At 52.2% G+C, this 16,289-nt stretch overlaps 1 protein-coding gene across 1 annotated transcript; it reads right to left on the reverse strand.

Annotated features, from left to right (window-relative positions):
* Positions 1-2,458: 2,458 nt before the first annotated feature.
* On the reverse strand, positions 2,459-12,736 carry ANAPC2 (anaphase promoting complex subunit 2). The gene is made up of 13 exons (XM_050980888.1): positions 12,626-12,736; positions 11,322-11,941; positions 10,595-10,727; positions 7,479-7,653; positions 7,242-7,361; positions 6,660-6,777; positions 6,379-6,560; positions 6,092-6,233; positions 5,280-5,355; positions 4,501-4,704; positions 4,217-4,346; positions 3,686-3,921; positions 2,459-2,943 (listed from the first exon to the last, which is right to left on the reverse strand). Exons 1-13 carry the CDS (start codon positions 12,689-12,691, stop codon positions 2,731-2,733), a joined length of 2,415 nt encoding a protein of 804 aa, XP_050836845.1. The 5' UTR covers positions 12,692-12,736; the 3' UTR covers positions 2,459-2,730.
* Between the last annotated feature and the right edge of the window lie 3,553 nt (positions 12,737-16,289).

The following is a 16,289-nucleotide window of genomic DNA, read 5'->3' on the forward strand; positions in this document are numbered from 1 at the left end:
TTTCTTTCTTTCTTTCTTTCTTTCTTTCTTTCTTTCTTTCTTTCTTTCTTTTTTTCTTCTTTCTTCTTTCTTTCTTTCTTTCTTTCTTTCTTTCTTCCTCTCTCTCTCTCTTTCTCTCTTTCTCTCTTTCTCTCTCTCTCTCTCTCTCTCTCTCTCTCTCTCTCTCTCTCTCTCTCTCTCTCTCTTCCTTTCCTCTGGAGTGGGAGTGACACCCGTGGGACAGGGACTGCCCTGGCCAGCAGACACAGCTCCAGCCTGAAGCAACAGTGCTGCACAGCAAGTGGCACAGGGAACAGCACAAAGCCTTTTTTTCCCCCCAAGCTTCCTCTGTTCACTTTGAAAAAAAATCACATTTCCAGCTTGTTTCAATTAACTTTAAGACTTTTATATTCCATGAAGGCTGAGGCAGTCATTAAACCCGAATTTTTCCTGTTGTAACACTTTGAAACAACCACACCACAGCTCAGCTGGTGGCTCTGGCTCTGCCAGGCCAGGACCTCCCATGGGCAAGGAGGTGACTCCAGGTCCCCTCAGTGGTGGCTTTGCTCATCCTCTGGCTCAGGATGGACAAACTCATCACACCCCATGGGTCCAGCCCTTGGGGCAGCATGAGGGAACTGGGAAAAGCCAGGATGGGAGTGATGCCCATCCCCTGCCCTTCCAGGGCACAGCCATGGCTTTGGGAAGGGCAGGGAGTGCCCTCATCTCATCCCAGTCTGGGAATGCTGCTGGAATGGGGTACAGGACACACACACTCACTGCCCCACAGTCCCTGCACTGGGGGTGAGGAAGCACCACAGAGCAATAAATCCACCTGCACAACACGTAAATAAATCAATATTTTTGCATCCATGAGCAAAGCAGACGCAGCCAAGGCCTTGAGTCACCCTGGGCCACGTCCCAGCAGTGGCTCTGTGGTGAGTGGGCACAGCCCTGCTGCCAGCTCTGCTCCCAGCTGGCAGCTACTTTGATCTCTCCACATCAAAAGGAGCCTTTTCCCTGCCCCATCACAGCCACAGCACACCCAGACACTCCATGGGACACTCTGTGGGATGGGGCTGGCACGCCCTGGGCTGGCAGGCACTGACCCCACTTACCCTCCCTGCCAGCCCTTCCACATCCTCCCACGTGCTCAGTGTTCTTTCATGAAAAAATGTAAAGAAAAAAGTGGAGAGAGGTCAGAGGAGGGAGAAGGAAAGGGAAAAGTTCCTTGGGCACTCAGGCACGGATGTCCATCCCTTCCCTGCTGATGCCATCATGGATTTGCTGCCCTTTGGGGTTTTTTGGCTTTACCTGAAGTAGTCACAGACTGGGGTTTATTCAGCTATCAACCAGATCCTCTTCAGCACAAGGAACTTTCACAACAGGATGCACCAGGTTCCCAGTGGCACAGCCCTGCCAGCCTGGAGCACAGTGCTCCAGGGGATCAAGAAATTGTGCTTTATCCACAGAGGAAAACACCAACGTGCCCAAGGGGGACAGAACTGCTGCACCCTGCTGTCTGCAGCTGCAGGAGGGATGCCCCAGGGACTCGTGGGCTTTAGGCACTGGAAAACAAGGCTGTGTTAAACAGGGGGTGATTTCTGTGTTCCACAGGTGTCTCACACACCTGGATGGAAGGCTACATTCACAGCTGCTCCTGTGTCTTACCTGTGGCTCCGTTAAGGCTCAATTCCAGCTGCCACAGCACTCACAGGCTGGGATTGAAGATTCAGCAGAGGAGAAGACTCCTTGGGCTGAGGAAACTCATTGGGTGCTTCACAGGAAACATCTTTTCAGTAAAAGCCAGATTTTCCCAGCATATTCCTCCTGATGAGCAAAACCCATGTAGAAAGCAGGACTGAGGGAGCCTGAACACCCTGGAGGGGGGATGTGATGTGATGTGAAACTGCTCCATAGCTGGGTGGGGGGCACAGTGTTTAACCAGGAGCTCTGGGATTATCCCATCCCATTTCCTTGTATGCTGCCAACAACTCTGAAGCTCCCCAGGACGCTGTCCCTGACAGCAACCCCATGCTGGTGGGACACAGACCCGTGCCAGGACAAAGCAATCCCACCAGGGCCTAGATAACCTACTGGATCCCCTCCAGGACTAACCAGCTTGCCCTGAAGAACTGCTGCATCTCATCCCTCTCAAGCATTCTTCATCCCACAATAAAATTATTCCACACAATTTACGAGTCCCAAACAAGGGCACCCTGGAGTTGTTCCCTCCCTGTCAGAGACAGCACCAAGCCTTCTTTTTGGGCAGGGTCTCACTCATCACATCCAGCTGCTTTAGCCACACACAGAGCCCCAGACAGCAGCTGGAGCCAGCAGCCCCCTCCCAAAACCTCCTGGGGCTGCACACAGAGACCCAAGGAAAGGGGGACAGTGCATGGCAGACTGGGGAGTTTCCTGCCTGCCCTTCCAGCATGGGGAGGGGCCAAGAGGAAAGAATAGAGTTGGCACCATTGGAAAAAGGAGCCTACTGTTATTTATTAACCAGGGAGGTGGGCCCAGGCACTCATGTAGGGGAGGAAGGAATGTGGGAAGCAGACCCAGACATTGTGGGGTGTCCAGGCTGCTGCTGAGCTGCCTCCATGTGGAAAGTGACACCCGCTTGAGGAAGGGGGTACAGCAAAAGCCCAGGGCAGAGAACCCCCAGCAGGACACTGAGAGCTGGTGGCACTCTGGAGCAGGGCTCAGGCACAGGCAGCAGTGCCCAGGGGGGGCAGGGACACTGCCAGATCAGTTGCAGTTCTTGGGCAGGCGATAGACTCCCCCTGAGTAGATGAGCTGCTGGTCCCGGACCTTCTTCTGGAGGAATCCCTGCAGCTCCTGGATATCGATCTCGGTGACCACGGGCCCGGTCATCACAAACATCTTGAGCATGCTGTGGATCCTCTCCAGGGACAGGCTCTCCAGGTTGGTCAGCATGGCCTGGATATACGTCCAGAAGAGCTGCAGAGGGACACAGGCCACAGTGAGTGACTGACACTAGAGCATACAGCAAATAGCCCAGAAACAAGGCAGGGATGCAGCTGGCACCAAGTTCTCTCTCAGCCATGGCTGTGGGGTCTCTAAACAGGGCATATCCAGGAACAGAGCTAAGTGCTGGGACACAGAGCTAGACAGTGGGATCTGACGTGCAGCACACTCATGACCCTCTGTGGATGAACACCAGCATGACAATGCTGTGTTGCACAGCACACAGGCACAACAATGTGACTCACAGGCAGGAAAGGCACTGGAAATGTCCAGGAACCACAACAGAGAGAAGGCAGAGATCCAGTTGTTAGTGCTGGGTCAGTCTTTTGGGCAGTCAGAAGTGCCAAAAAAGTGTTGCTCGGGTGCATCCAAATAAGTTATGACTATTTTCAAATATGAAATCATGTCTCAGACTTTTTCTTTTTTTAAACTGAAAAAAAACCAAATTTGGAGATTTCCAAAAGGTTCCCTGACTCAGCAGCTGGGCACTTGTCTGGAGGGAAGGCTGTGATCCAGCACTTGTCTGGAGGGAAGGCTGTGATCCAGCACCGAGAGACTGACCACAAGATACCCACTTCAAAACCCAAATGTTTGTGCTGGACTCAGCCACTTGCAGTGGAAAATGTGAATTCATAGTGCAAACTGAATCCATCATCTTGATCAGATTGCCCAAACTCAAAATACAGGATGTTGGCACCACTACAGGGACATGTACCTGCAGCTCCTCCTCCTTCTGGTCAGCCTGTGAGGCCATGGCAGAGTCCCCCTCCTCATCACTGTCAATCAGAACAACCTTCTCCACCTGGTCCTTCTGCTCCTCCTCAATGACAGTGAAGGTGCCCTCGGGCTCTTCCCGCAGGACTCCTTGCTGCAGCCACAGAGTCATCTTCCTCTTCAGTGAAGTCACAGGCACCTTGAGCACTTCACTCAGCTCTGTCAGTGTCCAGGTGCCTGCAGAGACCATGGAGATCAGAGAGGAGATGGAGAACAGAGAGGAGATGGAGAAGTTCCCACCCCCAAGCCTGCCAGGGTTTGGTAGGAAGCTGGGTAAGGCAGGGAGGCACTGCCAGGAACAAGCAGAGGAGTGCAGAGCTGTGGCCCTGCTGGGTGCTGGAGACGCTGTGGGAGATCCAAACCCATGCACCACGTCTTGGTCCTCCTGCCAGAGCTCTCAGAGCCTCCAGCTGCCCAAGGAATGTGGCTTTCCCACCCGTGGAAGCACAGACAGGGGTTCCACAGCACTCACTCTTGGTCTGGAAGTGCAGGATGATGGCAGCGTGCACAGGAGACACAGACAGGGAGAGTGTGCGGTCAGCCAGCTCCACATCCAGGCTCACCAGCCCCAGGTGGTACTTCCAGTTCAGGGTCCTCATGGCCTGGGAAAAGGGGGAGGCAGCTGCTCACAGCAGATCTCCCAGCAGGAACCACTGAGTGCTGGGTTATTGCAAACCCCACTGTAACAGCGTGGGCCAACCAGCAGCTAAAGGGGACTGCATAAAGCTTTCATAAGGGTGGTTAAGGTGGCCTCACCTTTAATTTCTCATATTTCTTGGAATATGCTTCCATGGCTTCCTTGACCTGCTCTGGAAGCTCCAGTTTCTCCTCTTTGAGTGGTGGCCAGAACTCACTGGACAGGATAATGGCCACAAGGCTGAAGGGAGGCCTCTCCTCCTCAGGGAGCTTCTCTTCCTCATCCCGAATGTTGGCGTTAATGCGCCGCGAGTCGGCCATGTCCTGCAACAGGCACAGGAGCTGAGCTGGCTCCTTCCCTCCAGAGCCAGTGCCAGCCATTAGTGAAGGAGAGGCTTAAACAAGGTGAAGAGCATTCTCTCCAAATGATGATGGGGACACTGGAAAGGACACGACCATGTGTGTCTACTTGGAAGTCTGCTACATACTCAGAAAGATTTCTGGGATGTTAGAGGAATGGGTTACACCTCAACACTGCCTTCACTGGAAGCCCTTCACACCTGTGTTTTCCCTAGAGTGTTCCAAAAGAATCAAACTCCAGAGTTCCAACCCCAGAGGAGCTGGACGAGCCCAGCGCCTCAATGCCAGGGTACTGCAGGAAGGACAGGACAGACAGCAGCTCCAGAGCAACTATTCCCCAGAGCTGATAATCCAACCCACAGGGCTTAAAAACAGACATGATTTAAATGCACTTCTGCCTGTCACAAATCAGCCCCTCACTGGCATACTGGAACCCCCACTTTCCTAAAAGACCTTTTTGGGGTCACTCCTCAAGTCCCTCCCCTTTCCCAATGGGCTCAAACACCCAGCACTTAAATTTAAAAAACAAAAGGAGTTACTTTTAACATGACTTCACAGTAGTGCATCTGAGCTTCACCAAACCTCAGCTTCAGCAGCTCCACATTACGGATTTCCCTGGAAAGAGACACAGCAGGTCAGGGATGGGGCCCTTGGATGGACCAACCTGGCTTGGCCTCCACCCCTCACCACACAGCCAAAGAAAAGAAGTCCCTGGCACAAGGTGCTCTTCCTAGGAAACCTTGCAAGGCACAGTGTCTGGCCAGGATGGCTCCTGGTACCCAGGTGAGGAACAGCCACCTCCTCTAGGCCAGCAGCTTTTTGAAGACAGAATCCCAGAATGGTTCAGGCTGGAAGGGACCATTGGAGCTCATCAAGTCCCACCTCCCTGCTCAGACAGGGTCCCCTGGAGCAGTCACTCAGGGTTGTGTCCAGTTGGGTTTGGAATATCTCCAGGGAAGGAGACCCCACAGCCTCTCTGGGTTCCTGTTCCACTACTCAGTCACCTTAGAGCAAAGAAGTTCTTCCTCACGTTCAGGTGGAACTTTCTGTGTTTCAGAAACACACATCTTCCATCTCTTCTATCTGGGGGACCATCACAACATGTGGGATGGAGCTAAGAGTGTGTCAGGGCCTCCAAATTCCTATGAGCTGCTCTACAGCACAAGCCAAGGGCAGGACTGAGCATGGAATTCTAGAGGCAAACTCAAAGCTGCAAAGGAAATAGCCAAAGGCATGCCTGGCTCCACAAACAGGCATTGACAGGACCGAGCCTGAAGGCTCTACCCTTCAGACAGCAGGTAAAAGGAAACTCAGGTGATTTGGCCATGGAAGCCCTGGGTCTGGGCCTCACCTCTCAGCACTGTAGTTGAACTGGTGCAGCAGACGGTCAGCCAGCAGCGTGCGGTACTCATTGATGAACAGGTCCTTGCTGCCGTAGATGCTCACCAGGAGGCTGATGATGTCTGAGGAGCGACGCTTGGAGCTCGATTTCCCTGGTGGAATCCAACAGACAACAGTGTGAGATTAACATGGACCTGCCCCAGCCCAGCCCCAGAGGACCAGCAAATGAGCTGCTCAAGGCTACAGCCCACCAGGGAAACCAGCTGGCTGCCAGGACTGCTGGGCTTGGCATCTCACCTGGATCTGCATCAACTGGGTCAGGAACCCAGTCCCCTGGCTCCGAGATGTCATCATCACTCTCCTGGCCGTTCTCCAGGGTCACTGGGTCAGCTTTGGAGAGCTCATTTGCCAGGTCCCCTGAGCCCTCAGCATCCCCCGTGAGACCGGCCACGATCTGCCGCACCGTGTCCTCCCGAGTCCTGCCAGTGGCACGGAAACAGAGTGCAGGGGAAGGGGAAGAGTGAGTGAAGGAAGGGGAGGGAAAGGGGATGTGCCAGACTGCCCCACACACCTCCTACCTCAGATACTTCCTGATGGGCTCACAGGCAACCTCCAGGATCACCATGGAAGGGTCCAGCTCCCGCAGGGCTTTGATGGCTGAGATATACAGAGTGATGATGTCGGAGGTGTTGACTCCTGCAGGAGAGGAGCAGAGGGAGTCAGAGCACAGCAGCACAAAATAATGGCTTGGATAGAAGGGGTTTGGATGGTCCAAACCCTCTGTTCTAGCTGTGGTGCAGGAGGAGGAGGGCTTGCTGCCCTACTGCCCAAGGCAATGGGGCAGATCAGATCCATGTGCCTGAGAAACCAGTTTTGAGCATGAACAGAGGCTTAGAGCTGAGCCCTAACAGTGCAAAGAAGCCTTTGCCCACCTGGACCAAAGATAAACTTTGTGCTCCTGACCACAGTGCAAAAGTGAGGCCAAAGGGGGCTGGGATCAGCTGCTGCTGCCATGCCCACTGGAACACAAATAATGTGTGATGGGGCACGGTGACTGCCCCTGAGTCCTCAAACAGGAAACCAAACCAGCTCCAAGTAGATCCCCACTTGTGCCCAGGCTCCTCACAGTGTCAGGACACAGACAAGGATGTAAAACCCACCAGGGTGCAGAAGTCTCATTTCCAGAGCACTTTTCAGGGAGCTGAGCAGCTGCTGCCTCTGGTTAGTCCTTTCCAAGCAGAACTTGAGGTCCTCCACAGCAGGCTTTGACTCTGGGAAATCTGAAAACCAAGCAGTGATCAGGAGCAGTGCCAGGCTCTGAGGGGAGGCAGGGGGAGGTAGTGTGGCACATCAGAGAGCTCTGTCCCCCCCCCAGTCCCAGCCCAAGGGTGAAGAACCTCGGATGATGCTGAAGAGCTCCTCGATGCGCATGCTGGCGTAGATGCGGTAGAAGAACCTCTGGACGTGGCAGCGCCAGCGTTTCAGGGTGCTGCTGGCTTCTGGGGAGGACTGTGCCAAGGGGCCATCCTGCAGGAACACCCTGCTGAGCCACCCAATCACCTTCTCTATCCACTGCACAAGAGGGAGAAACAGATGCGAACACAGAGCTGGATGCACAGCCACATCCCAACCCACCCCAGGCAGCCACCACAGCTGGCAGAAAGGGGCAGCTGGACTAGGACAGCATCACCCCCAGCTGCTCCTCAAATGTGCTCCAGCCTGGGCTATAGCTGGGGAAAGCTCAGCTGAAAGAACTGGAACTTTAACTAAAGAGACAGGATATGGACTGTGCAGCTGGGTGTGAGAAGATAAGGGGTGACCATAGACTGTGTGCAGGCACTGGGCTCCAAAAAGGACAGGGTTTGCTCTGAAACTTGCAGTCTATTTCATTCTTGCAGAGTTTCATCCCATTCTATACCTGCAAAACTGTCCCATTCATAAGAAAACAGGCAAATTGCCCATTACACCATCCTTGGCCCAAAATTTCTCTGGTTCCTGAAAGCAGTGAAAAGCAAACAAGATATCCCAAGAAGACACAGACACCCAACACAACTCAGGCATTTGAAATCCAAATACCAGCCTTGTCACTGAATCATAAAATAAAAACCTGAACACAGAGCATAAAAAGGTTTTTTTTTTTTCTATTTGAGCTTTAGTGAGAAATATGTAATTGCCAAATTTCAAATGTATCCAATTACAACATCCAGATGTTTAAAATAACTGCCTTTTTTCCCCCCATCAATTAGCAAATACATGCTACTTCCTGGGAGTACCAATATGCTACAAGACATTCTATTACCACTCTAATACTAGATATTAGTATATTTTGATATATTCTCACAGCCTGAAACAAAAATGCTAAGTCAAGGTTTGCTGATGTTTATTTTTAATTACTCGACTGAGGAAACACTGAAGAAATGCACAAGTTTTGCCAGGACAAACCTGACTACTACAAACTTCTGGGCAAAACTGAAGAAGCTGAAGAAAAAAAGAATTCCTCTAAGGGACAAAAGGACAGGACTATAACTGATGCAAAGCAACACGATTTTAAGGAATTATTATCAAACCAACTCATTCTTTCCTTGAGTTTATCTTCCCTGAGTGCTCCTGTTACAGCCTGATTGTGACCCAACACTCCAGGCAGCTGCTGCTGTGCTGGCAAAGAAGCTTTGCCCTCAGCACCTGTAATTTTAAGTGAGCTGTTTCTCAGACTTCTCGATTTAACCTTTAGATTTCCAGGCCTGTGTTTTGGGGTTTTTTTCCCTTAAAATTATCTCTTCCTCATCCTGACACCCTCCAATATTCTATGGCCAAACAAGAGGTGGAAGCAAGGGCAGCATCTGAGGAGCAGAATGCAGCTGTATTTTCTGTGGTGCCCTGAAAATATCCAAATATCCTTAAACAATCTCCAGGTCATCCAAAAGCATTTCACACGAGGTGCAGCAAAGAAAGTGTTGCACAACAACCAATAGGAAGTAAACACAAAAAGATTCCTGATGTTTGCAGGCAAGTAAAACAGTTGGCATGGCAAAGAGTGAGGGATCCAGGGTGTCTGGATTGCATGGGAACCTGGCTGCAGGCCTGGTTCTCCAGCACAGGCAAAGGGAAAATCATGGGCAAGGAACACTGAGCTCAGGATTGTGTCCTGGAGGAGGCATAACCTGGAGAAGAATTTTGTTTTAAAGTCATGGTGGGTAAACAGCTCAACACAAACTTAGCTGAAATAGCAGCAAAGCAACTGGACAGCTGCAAAGAATGATTTTAATTCTCTGTGTGGCCACTGATGAGACCAATACCAGAGTATCCTCTCTCATCCTTGCTTCCAATTTTACAGGGGAATTGGAAAGAGGACTGAAAACAGCCACAGAAATTCTAATTATGGGCTCACTTACACAGAGGGAAGACCCTCTGCAAGCCAGGTGACACTTGTTGATCTTGTGGTTTGTAAACTGGAACCACAGAAATTCCCTCATTACTACACACATCATGAGGTGAAATGTGACAGTCCTTCATGCACAGGTCAGAGCAAACCTTCCCCTCCAGCATCAGCCAAAATGGGGAGTTTCGGCCACTTCTCCTGCCAGATATGGTGGAAGTCATAGCCCTGGACCAGGTGTTTTAAGTTAGAATCTGCTTTTAGCCTGAGCTGCTAAAAACCAACATCTGCACACCTTTATCACCCCTACAACTCCCTGAAAGGTGACTGTGCTCAGGTGGGGTTGGTCTCTTTCTCCAGGCAGCACTGACAGAATTAGAGGACATAGTCTCAAGCTGTGTCAAGGGAAATACAGGCTGGATATTAGGGAGAAGTTTTTTACAGAAAGGGTGATAAAGTTCTGGTATGGCTGCCCAGGGAGGTAGTGGAATCACCATCCCTGGATGTGTTTAAGAAAAGCCTGGATGTGGCACTTGGTGCCAGGGTTTATTTGAGGTGTTGAGGCTGGGTTGGACTCAATGATGTTTAAGGTTGTCACTGTGATATTTTCTGAAAAATCCCTTCACTAGGATTTCTTCTCCTGGGAAGCTGAGAAGCCTCAGAGAAAAATGAAAATAATAATTATCTGATTGCTTCTCCTGTGTTTGTTGCTTTGGAATGTGTTTGGAGATTGTTTACCAACTGGTCATTGTATGATTGCTTTCATGTGAATTGTTTTGACTTCATGACCAACCATGGTCCAGCTGTGTCAGGACTCTGGAAGCAGTCATGAGTTTCCATTCTTGTTAAGCCTTCTGTCTGTATCCTTCCTCTATTCTTTAGTATAGTTTTAGTATAGCATTCTTTAATATAATATAAGTACATAAAATAATAAATTAGCTTTCTAAGAACATGGAGTCAGATTCTCAATTCCTCCTTCGTCCTGGGGACCCTGAAAATACCACAAATGGTGACCTCAGGTGTTGGCTGTAGCCTGAGCTGAAGAACACACCCTCATAAGGTATCTTCCAACACAGTGATTCTGTGAATTCTGTGATTTCCCAAGGAGGACCCTCACTGCCCCCACACCAGCCTCACCTCCTGGAACTCGTTGAGGAAGGAGTGCTCATACTCCCCGCGGCAGCGCTGCTCCATCCTCTCCTCAATCATCCTGTGCAGGATGGTGGTGACAGCCTCAGCACTGACCCTCTCCAGCAGGTTCAGCCGGCGGCTGCGGGCACGGGGACACATCAGGAGCGTGGGGGAGAAAAGGCACCAGCAAATCAAGAAAATCTTATACCTGAAGGCACCACCCTCCCTGTACATTCCACAGAGGCAGGCCCAGCTCAGGCCACGTGCTCAGATAGCCCACATAGATGCACTACATATGTAACACATGGCACTACTGCTATCACATCTTCCTTACAGACATTATTTAAAGCCATCAAAAGCTTTTTCATTTAGAAGAGTTTCATAGAATCAGAGAATGGTTTGGGTTGGAAAAGACCTTCAAGATCATCCAGTCCCAACCCCTGACATGGGCAGGGACACCTTGCACTGGTTTGCTTCTTTGTGGTCAGAGGCCTCAGAGCAAGAGGACGATGTTCTCATATCCAGGGAGAGAAACTTTCTGTCTAAAGATATGCTCTTCTTCAACCACCAGTTGAAAGCAGAAAGACCATGTTGAGTTCCCTACCCACCACCATGACACAGCCTGACCTCACACAGCTCCTCCTGTTCTCAGGGATCAATAAAACCTGCTGCTTCTCCCCATCCATATCCCCCCTTGCACCGAGTGACAGCCACCACTCCGTGAGATACCTACAGAATGTCATTGAGCTGCTGGAACTGCTCCATGGCTTCAGGGCACCAGCACTGCTCCCTCTTGCTGCTGCAGCCTGCACAGAGCTGACCCTCTCCTCCACCCTCCTCTGGGTCACTCTCCTCGGTCTCACTCATGCTGCTCTCACACTCGTTCGTTCCATCCTCTCCTTTCTTCCACTGCCGCATGTATATCCTGAACGTGCAGCTGTAGAACTGCTGGATCATCGACTGGAAGGACTTGGTCGTGGAGAAGAAGAGGATAGCTTTGAACATGGTATAGACCTTTTCCTGCAGCGTCTGAGCACCTGTGCCCAGGAGCAGGCCTGCCTTGGTCCACCGCTCCAGGAGCTCCAGGCTGTTCAGGTAGGGCTCCAGGCGGCACTTGAGCAGACTGAAGGCATCCAGGAGCAGCGCAGCACACTGGGGCTCTCCGGCCGTGTTCTCATACTGGCCAATGCAGTTCCAGAACTCGGGGGCGATATTCGCCTGCAGGTCAGTCTGCAGCACCTCGATGAACCACTCCTCCACGATGGAGTGCAAGTCGTAGCACTGCAGCACGTCCAGGGCTGCCCGGAGCTCGGCATCCTGCAGCGGCCCGGCAGCTTCGGGCCTCGGGGATGCCTGGAAAGCAGAGGGAACATAAGTTAAGCATTTGATGGAGCACATAGGGACTCTGCTGTCAAACTGCACCGGGGGGGATGCTGCTACTCCATGGCGATCTGCCGGGGTCTCAGCCCACCGCTGGATGCCCAGCGCCCCCTCCCAGGGCTCGCACCCGCACACATCATTGCTGTCCCTGCGGGTGGCTGCTGCGGGACACAGGAGCTGCTGGAAATGCTGCGAGCCACCCTTGGCAGCCCAGCCGCCTCAGATGGAGCGGGAGCAGAGCCACAGCACGGCCGGGCAAGCTGGGGCCTTTTGGACCTGCTCCTGGTTGGGGTGACGGAGAGAGGGCGGCTGTGCCCGCGGCCCTTCCCCGACAGCCCCCAGTGGACACCATCCCCGCACACCCAGGAGCCCTTGCCCTCCTCCCCGCCCCGGCCGTTCCTCCCCCAGCCCCCACCTATCCTCCCTCAGCCCCGGCCGTTCCTCCGGCAGCCCCGGCCGTTCCTCCGGCCGCCCCGGCCGCTCCTCCCTCAGCTCCGGCCGTTTCACCCCGGCCTCGGCAGCTCTCACTCCGCCCCGCGGACCCAGAGCCGGAGGCCCGGCCGGGGAGGAGCCGAGGCCGGAGCATCCCGGGGGCAGCAGGTCGGGCCTGCCCCGGGCCCGGCGGAGCGCAGCGGTCCCCGCGCAGTCCCCGCTCACCAGCCCCAGCGCGGCGGGCGGCACCAGCGCGGTGCTGAGCGTGTGCCAGGCGGCCGAGAGCTCCATTCGGGCCGCAGGAAGGGGCGGAGCACCGCCGGCCGCAGCGATGAGCGGCACCGGAGCCGCGCTGCGGGGGCACCAAGTGGCGCTGCAGGAGGGTGAGGGGGCCGGGGGGCGGCCGGGGCCGGGGCCGGGGCCGGGGCCGTGGCCGTGGCCGTGGCCGGGGCCGTGGCCGTGGCCGTGGCCGTCTGACGGTGCCGCCCCGCAGGGCTGTCGGAGCTCCGCGCCCGGCGGGACGAGCTGAGCGGGCGGATCCAGGCCGAGGAGGCGGAGCGGGGCCGGCTGCAGGCGCGGATCGCGACGCTCTCCCGGCGCTTGTCCGACACCAGCGAGAGCCTGGCGGGGCTCCGGTCCACCCGAGCCCACATCGACCGCACCATCGCCGAGATGGACCTAGCCTCCGGGGAGGTACTGCCAGCGAGGGACATGGCCTTGTGCAGCTTCCTCGTGACGGGAGGAGGAGGGACGGCATTGATCTCTGACCAGGGACAGGGCCCGAGGAAATCACTGAGTCAGAATAACCTGAGGTGGACAAGGATCAGCCCAGCCCAGCCCCTGGCCCTGTCCAGACCCCCACCAACCCCACCCTGGGCATCCCTGGCAGCGCTGTCCAAAGGCTCCTGGAGCTCTGGCAGCCTCGGGGCAGTGCCCAGCACCCTCTGGGGGAAGAACCTTTCCCTGAGCTCCAACCTAACGGTGTGTCAGGGGAGGTTTGGGATATAGATATATGTACTTACATATATGTATATATGTACGTGTGAACTCGGTCTGTACTTACCTGAGGGTCGGTTGGGAGCACCTCGATGAACCACCACTCCTCCCTCGGTTGTAGCCCTGCGGCCAGAACAACTTCCCGGGCCTGGGATGCAGCTCTGGCACACAGACCCCATCATGAGAGGGTTGGGTTGGGGGTTATTTTGGTGCTGCTTGGGCTTGGGCAAACTCTGCCAGCCCAATATTTAGTGTAGTTGCTTTAATCTTTAATGGAACAATGTCATTAAAAGTATCAAATTGTTGGGGCAGTAAAGGGTGGGAAGGAGACAAACAGCATGAGGGCTGGCACTGTTATTTTGGTTCCTGAGACAGCTCTATCCATTCCCCTGTGTGTGTTACTGCCAGGCAGGGACTGCTTGATCCCCACAGAGAGGGCTACAGCTGAAGTCACTTCTGTATTACACACCAACAGCTTTTATTTCTTTAAAAAAAGATCTTCCCAGCCTCTTTTCAGATAAGTGACAGTCTTCCTTCTCATGGTGCCCAGGCAGAGTTTGTGTCAGAAACACCTTTTCCCTATTAGCTGCTGCCTAAATTCTTCTCCCATTTGCATTTTGAATGTGACCAATTACTGTTTCAGCTTCTCTTCCTCTCCCAAAGTCAGTGCTTTCCCCTGGCAATCACTTTTCAGATGAAGCTGGAGATGTTTCCTCGACCTCCTTCAAGACCTGATGGTCTGATGAAGTGAAAGGGGAAACTCACATGAAAATTTAAAAGCTTAAAAGCTGTGTTGTAAGGTACACAAAGAGCCCCTTTAAAAAGAAAGCTTACCTGAGATCCAAGTCACACCCCCAGCCTAAAGATGAATTCCTGTTTATTGAAATGAACTGACGCTCACAGGAGGTAGAAAGAGGTGGTGAGGAGGAGATGCTGGTGACAGAAAATAAGAGTTCCTTTCCTGGTTTGTCACTCCTTGTTTTCTGCCAGCCCCCACAGGATTTCACCTTCCTCCAGCACCTCGTCCTGTGGGGCACTCCCTCAGCTCCTCTCTGATCACTTGGTGATTTCCACAAATTCACAGGAACAGAAATTATTTTGGGACTATAACCATCACATTTGGTTACAATTGTCCACTGTGTTAAAATTTTTAACTGGTGAGGTGGACAGGCAGCAAGGTCTCCTAAATGTGTTGTAGCTTAGAGCACAGGAAGTAGGGATGTTAGATTATGTACACAGTGAGCTAAAAATGGGAGAAAATTAATAACAGATCTAGTCTGACATAAGGTCACTGTAGATTTGAGTTAGTTTTGAAGCCAAAAACCCAAAATGTGCAGTTTTAATAGTGGAAAAGAGTTGAAACTGGGTCAGCTGAGCACAATTTAATACTGACCTAAAAAGCCCAGGTACCAAATCTCCCTTAAAAAAAACCCAGCCAACCAACCAAAGCCCCCAGTCTGCTTCAGGAAGTTCTTTGCCTCATGCTCCAAGGCAGATAAATTGCTTAAGGTCTTTCATATTCAGAATATGAACAGAAACCAGAGAAATTCTCCCACAGATATTCCCACACTGAGACAGGATAATAATAAATCACCAGGAATTAGAGACTGAAGGGCTCGATAGCCCCTCTTGCTGCAAGGCAGATCAGCTGAATTGGGAGGGAATTCATAAGAGAAACAGTTTATGTAAAAATAAGCTATTTTTATTTCTTTCCCAGATACTGGACAATTCTCAGACATTGCTAGATGTCCTGAAGAAGGAAATGAGGGATCTTGGTAAAACCATTGATCCACAAAACACTTCATTAGGACAACGAATACGTCGACAAAAGCGTTCCTAAACTTCTTCAGCCTGGAATGTCCTGTTGGCCAGAGAGAGCTGCTTTGTGGTCCAAGGATGCCACATTTAATAAAAGCCTTTGTCTTGCAGAAGTGAATTTACCTTCCAGATGTGCTTTGGTATTAGTCAAAAACCCACTAAAGCAGATCCTCCAATGATACAGAGCAGGGTAGGCATTTTCACAAAAATACCTTTCATTTTGAGCACAACCATCCTGAGGCACATCCCAGGAGGTGACCCGTCAGCTGATGCTCCTGCCCTCACCCTGCTCTGCCTGGAGGCAGCTGGAGTAGCTGGGCAGGGATTAGAGCAGGAAGCTGGGAAGTGCAGAGGAGTGCAGAATTACAGCTCCAAGGTGGGGCAGGATCACCAGAAGGAGCAGAGTCAGCAGCACACTCTGCACCCCCACAGCCCCGAGCTATGCTGCCCACAGGGCTGCAGGCACAGAGTTAACTCACACAGAACCAGAGCAGTGTTTGAGCTGCAGGACAGTGTTGGATTTAGCATTCTTTAGCATTCCTCATGGATCCATAGGAGAACTAAGCCTGGGCTAGTTCAAACCCCTTGTCCCTAACTTGAGTTGAAAGCAGCTTTGCTTTACCTCCTGCAGTTTTGCAAGAAATACAGCTGCCTTAAACTGACCTGGGCTTTTCCACAGGGGGAGATGCTCCGTGGGACCTTTTTGCTCGAAAAGCTGTGCTGAAATCTCACCCCTTAAATCTAGCACTCACCAGCAGTCTCACATCTTCCCTCTTCTACACCTCAGTCTCAGCACCTTATCCTGAAGTATTAACAGGAGAAACCTCAACACATGGAACTCCGTGGTCCTTGTGTCATGTCCCAGGCAGATGCACTGCAGACACATCCTGCTTCTGGCAAGTCACACAGGCAGCAGATCTCAAATTAGCTTAGAACAGACAAGGAGGTGCAAAATGTTTCTTTGTGGTGGCCCCCCCAGCCAACATCTAAAACTACTGAGTAGCTCTTTTTTTTTTTTTTTCATTATCTTTCCAAAAGTATTTAGGCACCCAAGGCAGAAGGGAACAGCTACAAG

This window comes from Serinus canaria, chromosome 17, assembly GCF_022539315.1.
Source record: "Serinus canaria isolate serCan28SL12 chromosome 17, serCan2020, whole genome shotgun sequence".
NCBI classification, from domain to species: domain Eukaryota; kingdom Metazoa; phylum Chordata; class Aves; order Passeriformes; family Fringillidae; genus Serinus; species Serinus canaria.